Source organism: Arachis ipaensis, chromosome B04, assembly GCF_000816755.2.
Source record: "Arachis ipaensis cultivar K30076 chromosome B04, Araip1.1, whole genome shotgun sequence".
NCBI lineage: Eukaryota > Viridiplantae > Streptophyta > Magnoliopsida > Fabales > Fabaceae > Arachis > Arachis ipaensis.
In genome coordinates, this window is record NC_029788.2 from 129,510,631 (window position 1) to 129,519,052 (window position 8,422).

Here is an 8,422-nt window from a genome sequence, read left to right on the forward strand (position 1 = left end):
AATATACCAAATTTAAAGATATTGGCAGTCCTCCAACTTCCTCACTCCACTTCAAGGATTAACATTTATGACCCACTTTTTAGACCATTTTTCAGCTATTCTTCCTTTCAGTAAATAGCTTCAATAACTTTTGAGCATCAGACTTTTTCCCTGGTAAAGAAAAATTTGAACTGATATATGAGATTGTGCTATCAGATGGCACATGTCCTTTCTCACACATTTCAATCAGCAATTTTTTCGCTTCAGCCCGATATGACATTCTAAGTTCCCTATCCATCTCTGGCTGGCAGGATAATTTGCACCATCCGCAAATTAGAATGTCGTATGTTGAAGAATTAGGAATTCTCCCCCTTGTCAGCATTTCATTCAACAGTTCTCTAGCATGGCGCATTTTTCCTGCTATTGCATAATCATTAATAAGAACGTTATAGGTGCCAACAGTGGGAACAAAACCTTTGATTATCATTTCACAATAGAGCTTCATAGCATCCTGTTTGTTTCCAGCTCTACCATGGCCAAAAACCAAAATATTGTAAGTAGTGGCATTCGGTGTGAGTCCTCTTTCTTTCATCTCGCTAACTAATTTATGTGCCTCTCTCATAAAACCAGAAGTTGAAAGACTTCCTAAAAGGGTATTATAAGTGGTAATGTTTGGAGAGATTCCATCAGCTAACATATGAGAATAAGTATCGAATGCCTTTTCCACATGACTTCCTACAATGTAACCACGAATAAGGGCATTATAAGTAACAACATCAGCTAAAATTCCACTTGCCACCATTTCAGTGAGCACCGCATTTGCTTTTTTAGTCATTCCTAACCTGCAGAATACGGTGATTAGAGTGTTATACACAGCCTGGTTGAGTGTGAGGCCACTATCCACAAGCATCTTGTGAATTTGCAAAATCGCATTTGCTCTTCTATTCCTTGAGGCAGCTTTAAGCATAAATTTATGAGTAATTGGCATGGGAACAATCCCCATAACCAACATTTCATTCAAAATATCTATCGCCTTTTCAAATTCACCAGCTTTAGAAAGCCCACCAATCAGAATGTTAAAAGTGACTGCATTTGGCATTATCCCGTAGCTCTTCATCTCGGTCAAGAGACCCAGTGCATCTTCAGTGTTCCCTTTTATGCAGTATGTGTTAATTACAGTATTATATGTAGTACAATCCGGAGCTAAACCCAACTCTTTCATTTTCGAAAACACATACTGCGGATCATATTTCCCAAGCTTCAAAAGCCCCTTAATGAAAGCATTATATGCAACAACATCAAACTGTGTGCTTTTCTCTGTCATTTCCTGGATTAATGGGAGTGCAGCTGATTCATTCCCTTCATTAAAATAGCCATCTATCAGAGAAGTGTAGTTAACAATATCTGGGCAAAGACCCCGAGAACACATATCTTTAATTAATGACTCAGCTTCCTCCATTCTTCCAACTCTTTTCAAGTTGTTAAGCAAGATATCAAATATTACATTGTTTTCCTCTAATCCCTGTGATTTCATTTCCTTATAAAAGTGAGCAGCAGCTTCCTGTTCGCCTGCCTTAAAATAACTATCGATTAAAATTGCATAAACAAAAGTATTCAGCGCAATGTTCCTTTTAATCATCTTCCCTAACACATCAACTGCTTTACTGAGCATTCCTTTTTTGGCATATCCATTCATAATAGAAGAAAAAGTAACAACATTTGGAAGAACGTGTTCCTTGTCCATGTTTTGCAACACTAACTCCGCACGTTCCATGTCTCCTACCTTGCAATAGCCATCAAGCAATGCTGAATAAGTGACACAGTTTGGGACAAGATTTAACTTTAAAATTGTTTGAAACATGTCCTCAGCATCTTTGAGTTTTCCAGACTTTAAAAGTCCATCCATCACAATTGTGCACGTAACTAGATCAAAAGATAAGCCCCGAACAACCATTTGGCCTTGAAGATTAAAAGCTTCCATTATCCTCCCCGATTTGAACAAGGAATTAATAACTGTAGAGTACGAGACATGATTAGGGTCTAAACCCATTGTGTACATCTCCCTCAGTAGCACTGCCGCTTCATTTAATTTGCCATGCCTGCAAAGTCCACAGATAATTGAATTACAAGTAACCACATCAGGTATGATCCCGTTCATAATCATTTGCTCATACAGAGAAAGGGATTCTTCAATTCCACTATGCTTAGCATACCCATCAATTACTGTTGTGTACGTGGAAGGTGTTGGCTGCAAGTCTCTTATCTCAGCCTTAGTTTTAACAAAACGGTTTTTCAATTGACCAAATTCTTCATCATTCTGAAACCCCAAAATCTCACTGAGAAGAGACTCGGCCCTCACAATGTCGCCCATCTTACAAAAAGCTTTGAGCAAAGTATTGTAGGTAACAATATCAGGCCTGATGCCACCCCTCCAGCCGTTCTCCATCAAAACCAATGCATGATTCATTAGTCCAGCTTCACAATACCCATCAATCAATGTGTTGAGGCCTATAACATCTTCTGGAATACCCCCATCAACTAAATTGTACATCACCCACTCTGCATATTGAACCAATCCAATTCTGCAATACCCCTTAACCAGGATATTGCAGGTAATTGAATCAACACTTATCCCTCTTTTAACCATCTCAGACAACAAACCAAACCCCTGATCTGCCAATCCTTGCACACATAAACCCCAAACCACAGTATTATACGTAACAGTATCAACATCATTGCTCCTAAGATACTCTAAAGCCAAATCCAATTCTCCAACTTTGCATAAAGAATGAACCAATATGTTGACACTAAAAACATCAGGCACAACACCACGGAAGACCATTTCGGAAAACAGAACCTTTACTTGAGAAACGAAACCAGAAGCATTGAATTCATACAAGAGCCTATTCCACAAAGGCAAAACAGGAACAAGACCAAGTCCACACATGGAAGAGAAAGCACAAGAGGCTTTGCAAAACCTGCCACAGACCACGTAGAGGCGAATGAGGGTGCAGAAGAAGAAAGCATAGAGATGGGTCTTGGTGGGTGGGATCAAAATCGAATCTTTATGCGAAAAGGAGGAGAATATTCTGATGGGAGGGGAAGTTCGGGGAAAAGTGGGAGCTAAAGAGTGTGAGGTTGCGGCCACGGAAGAGACAAAACACTTAAGTGTCTTTGTTCGCAGGTTGTTGAGAAGCCTCATATTTGCTGAAGAGTACATTCAAATATCGAAGGAAATGGTCTCTGAAGTGGTGTTGTGCACTGGTATGCCATTGAACATGGTTGAACAATAACACAGCAGCCAGCACCAAACACTGGAACTTGGATACTCTGTTCTGTTCAGCTCTGTCTTTCTCAAGGTTCTGAAAACTGGTCCGGTCATCGAACCACTCTAGTATTGTTCTTAATGCCTCAACAAACTGAAGAATCACGGACTCAACCTTTTCGATTGAATTAGCTTTCACTGCTCAACATACAAAGTGCAGGCATACTTTCCAAAGCCACCAAACATAACCATTAGGACCTGTAGATGCAATCATGAAATAATAATAATAAAAAAAAAATGATCCCATGAAAACAAGCACAGTGGCTCAAGGACGAAACCAAAATTTTTAGAACAATTCAATGACCTAAATGAAATATAAATCAACAATTCCTTGAATTTAGATGATAAACATAACTACTTAAGTGAAAATTCATTGAATTTAGATTCATATTCAATCAGTTATAAGTTCATATTTTCTTCTTCTATCAATCACAGTCTAAGCACAATTTCTTCTACATCAGCCTGAAATGTATTAAGAAATTATGATTTATGAGTTATGACACAAACAGTATGTCCAATTACCTTAACTTAATCTTCCTTTTCCCATGGAACAAACAATTCATGAAAAATTAATCAGACTGTTATGAATCAAAGCAACAGTAACAGCAACAGCAAAATATATATTTAAAAAAATTCAATAAATAAAAATCAGACTGTAAAGAAAAGTATGTTCATCATACATTTGAAGGCTTAAACAGAATTAATGGATTTAGGTTGAATAAACATAGATGTATTATTATCGGCAAATGCTTCTTGATTGATACCATCATCCATAACTGAAATCAATAAATCATCAAGACAATCACAATCTAAGCAGAATTAAATCACAAAACAGTAAAACACAACACAGCAAAACCAGCAGCACATCACTAATCATAATCAATAATCAAAAGAAATTCAATAATCAATTATCAAAGGACCTTCAATAATCAATAATCAGCAAAACAATCATTCAACAAAAAATAAAGAACACACAAAACAGAAACACAGCAGAACCAGAGCTCATTCAATAAAAAATCACAACACACAAAAACAGCAATACAGCAGAACCAGAGCTCATCAGTAATCAAATAATCATTGAAAAGGGCATAAATAAAAAACGCAGAAGTGAGCAGTAAACTGACCTTCGAACTCTGGGGCACTGGGCAAAGTGCGTTGCCGCGATGGACGATGCCGACCACACGACGGCGAGCAGGACGGCGAGAAGATGAAGACGAGGGATGGGCCGAGCGCGCGGAAGGAGAGAGCAGGGGTTGGAGAGAACAGGAGGAAGAGAGAAGGGATGCGGGCGACAGACGGGAGTAGTGGCTTGACATACGGACGGCGGCAGTGGCTCGAAGAGAGGCTAGGGTTGGAGAAGGGGGAGTGATTCAGAGTTCTGCTTGAGGAAGAGGAGTGAGAAGCATGGCTTGACTCAGAGGTTCACACCAAGGTTCTGAAAACTCATGGAACCGTTCTAATTACTGGTTTATTAATTCAAGCGGTTTAACTGTGGTTCAATAAAAAGAACCGTTTATCCCCTTTGTCAACATGATGAGGTTCTAGGATAGCCAGAAGGGGGTGGTGATCCGAATTTATCCTGGGAAGAATATGGATATAAGCATCAGGAAAAGTTGTTCTCCAAACACTATTAGAGAGCGCCCTATCCAGCCTTCAATCGATGTGAATCTGGACCCCACAAATCCCAGATCTCCAATGAGCATCCACGGTTCTAAAATCCTTTTAAATAGCTCATAAAGCTGCTCCCACAACAATCTTCTATGACTCTCTAGAGGACTTGCGTAGACTGCCGTTAGGCACATTTCTTCTCAACAGCCCATTAAAAACATTGCATTTCCTCCCTTCTGCAGGGGCCAGGGTGAGCATTCTGGTCCTGGTTTTGGTTCGCATGTTTAAACACTTACAAAATGTTTGTTTGAGAGGAAAATGGAAAGAAAGAAAAGAGAGAAAAAAAATGAGAAGAAAAATGATTATTTTCTTTTGTTTGGTTGAAAAGAAAAATTAGAGAAAAATGAAAATGGAGAGAAAACTAATGTTTTTTTCTCTACTTCTAATACTATCCTTTTACTTTTTTAATATATTTTATAATATATAGATAAAATTTCCTTCCATCTAAACATATTTAAAGAAAATAAAAATCTACTTTTTTTTTATCGATAGATTGGACATCGCCCAATTCTAGGTTATACAACTCACACACGAATTTGGAAGATCCAAATCCTTCACACACACGTTAAAGATTCTATCACTATCCAACTATAGTTGGGATTCGAACCTGAGATGTTCTGTGACTAACATATTGGCCATTGGTGCAATGCCTCGGCCACTAAGGTTCAAGGCTTTAAAAGAAATTGAAAAGCACACAATAACAAGTTAAGAACCAAAACTCAGCCCATTGGTGACTTTTTGACACACCAAACACACATATTGGGCTCTTTCAAAATGGACTCATAATTCGAGCCCAACAACCATCACCACTATTAAAATGAAAAAACAAAAACCGTTCTCAATCATTCACCTCAATACATATATTTAGCCACTAACCCACTTTTACCGAGTTGGTGCAAACTTGCAAATATTTTTCAAAAGTTGATTTACGAATTTAAGTCTTGTGTATATTGCATAAATATTTATGAAATTATATTCATTCATAAAAAAATAAACTGAACTCATAATCCCGTTGTATAAATTGATATCTTTAACTTAAAAATATGACGATAAATAAGTATAAACCACATGCAAATTTATTAGTTAAAGTAATCCATATCAACATTGTTTAAAGATATGCTATGTGGCAAAATATAAACCATACATTTTAAAGCCACACTTTTCATTTAAAACCGTAACCCTTCACAAAGAAAAGCGTCACCTAATGGAAAAAAGTAAATTAGAAGATTTAAGAGAAGAAATAATTAAATTATCAAAATTAATAGATCAAAAATTAATGATTTTAACCAATGTTAATTGTAATGACACCGAATTCTTAAAATCAATACAAAACGATTTTTCTCAAAATCTTTATTTTATTATAAGTTTTATTGAAGAACTTCAAAAACCCGAAAAAACTTATTTTTCACACGGAACTTCTAAAAAATGCTACCATGGAAATGATTCCCCACATCTTTATCATACTTTTAACCCACAATTAAATTCTATAGTAGATATGCTTAAAGAAATATTAATATCTATAAAATTTCAAAGAAATAAGGAAAAAGAGAATCCCAAAGAAGAAAAATTCCAAAATATAATCAATATAACAGACTTAAAAGTAAAACCACCATTGAAATTATGAATATTGAAGAAAAATTAGAAGAAGTTACAATGCTTTTTAAACAATTAAAAATGGCTCAAGAAAATAATATTATGGAACATGGTTTTCAAATAGAAGAAGAATTAGTAAATTCTGAAAATATGGAAAATGAAGAACACATTCTAGATTATTCAAGTGACAAAGAACCAGCAATTCCAATACAAGTAAAAAATGAAGCTGGAACATCTAAGGATAATCAATCTCAATTTAAATGGGAAATAGGTTTTGATAATTATGCTTTTAAAAAAAGGTTTATAAATAAAGATTCAAAATATACAAAAATACCATCAAAATATGTTCCTAAAATCCAGGAAATGGAAGGAGAAAGAATGCTCAATTTAGACTGTAAAAAGAACGAAAAAGAAATTTTCGAAAATTGGTTGAATTCCTTTTTATTAGAAGTCTTTACTAATCCAAAACTTAGTGAATTGTCTGGAAAAGATATTTGGAATTACATAGGGTTTCATACTAAAGGAACTATAAGAGATTATATGACATCAATAGAAAACCAAATAATAGAAGAATTAGCAACAAAAACTACAGCTTATGATAAGATATTATATATAATGATGATTCTATATAAAGAATTTTTTGGAAAAAATATTATAGATCATAGACAAGAAGTTTATAATAAAGAATATCAAGAAGCAAAAAATCATTTAGCTAATATTCAGATATATGATCTATGTAATGTGGAGTCTTATATATGTGAATATAGAATACATTATTACAAATTAAAAGAAGAAGATAAAAATCATTATCTTAGTATGTATATAACAAAACTTCCATATCCTGCTAATGAATTTATAATGGGAAGATTTATAAGAGAAATAAATAGAAGAACAATTGAAAATAACTTTGGTGGAGCAACCTCTGCAATAAGAGAGGAAATAAAAGAACGTTGTATGCAAGAAACAACTCAAAAAAGATTTGCAAATATAATTAAAATTTGCTGTCAGGATAATGAAGAGATACCCCAAAAATATGGTCTTAATAAAAATTTTCAAAGAAAAAGAAAATATCAATTTAGAAAAAGAAAATACTATCCAAACTGAAGAAAAAAGAGATATTTTAGAAAGGAAAATAATAATAAAAACAAAAGACAAAGAAATAACTATTGCCCGAATAAAAAAGAAAATTGTAAATGTTGGTATTGCCAAGAAGAAAGACAATATGCAAATGAATGTCCGAAAAAGAAGGATAAAAAGGATCTTACTAAACAAATAGAAATTGTTAAGTCTTGTTTCATGGAACCTTTAGAGGAATCTGATGATAACTTAGACTAAACAAATAGAAATATGCTACATTTATTACTGTAAAAATAACAGAAAAGTTTATAAATGCTTTCATAGATTCTGGAGCAACACAATGCTTTGCTAGTTCAAATATAAAACTTGATAGGAAAAAATTAAAGAAACCATTAAGAGTTAGAATAGCTGACAAATCAATACATAAAATTGACCAAAAAGCAGAGATGGTTGAAATTTTTATTCAAAATTATAGGTTCATTGTTCCATCCATATATATGTTAGATTCTGGAATGGATTTTATCATAGGAAATAATTTTTTAAAGCTATATCATCCATTCATTCAAGAATTAACATATATAGTTTTAAAAGCTCCACACGATTCTTCAATAAATCAAAAATCAAAACGTATAAAAATACCGACTACTACTATAGATAAGATCTTAAAATTTAAAATATTTTCTATATTAGAAACATGTTATTTAAATTTATACTTTCAAATAAATATCCCAAAAAATAATCTAGAAATAAAGATAGAAGAACTTTTGGATGAAATTTGTG

The 8,422-nt window shown here is 34.2% G+C and overlaps 1 protein-coding gene across 1 annotated transcript in view; it reads right to left on the reverse strand.

Annotated features, from left to right (window-relative positions):
- LOC107635467 (pentatricopeptide repeat-containing protein At5g14770, mitochondrial) overlaps nt 1-4,563 on the reverse strand; it is a 5,798-nt gene extending 1,235 nt beyond the window's left edge. The window contains exons 1-2 of the mRNA XM_021122087.1: nt 4,429-4,563; nt 8-3,502 (exon numbers count right to left, since the gene is read on the reverse strand). Of these exons, the coding sequence (XP_020977746.1) occupies nt 92-3,199 (3,108 nt within the window). The 5' untranslated portion in view covers nt 3,200-3,502; nt 4,429-4,563 and the 3' untranslated portion in view covers nt 8-91. The remainder of the gene's footprint in view (nt 1-7; nt 3,503-4,428) is intronic.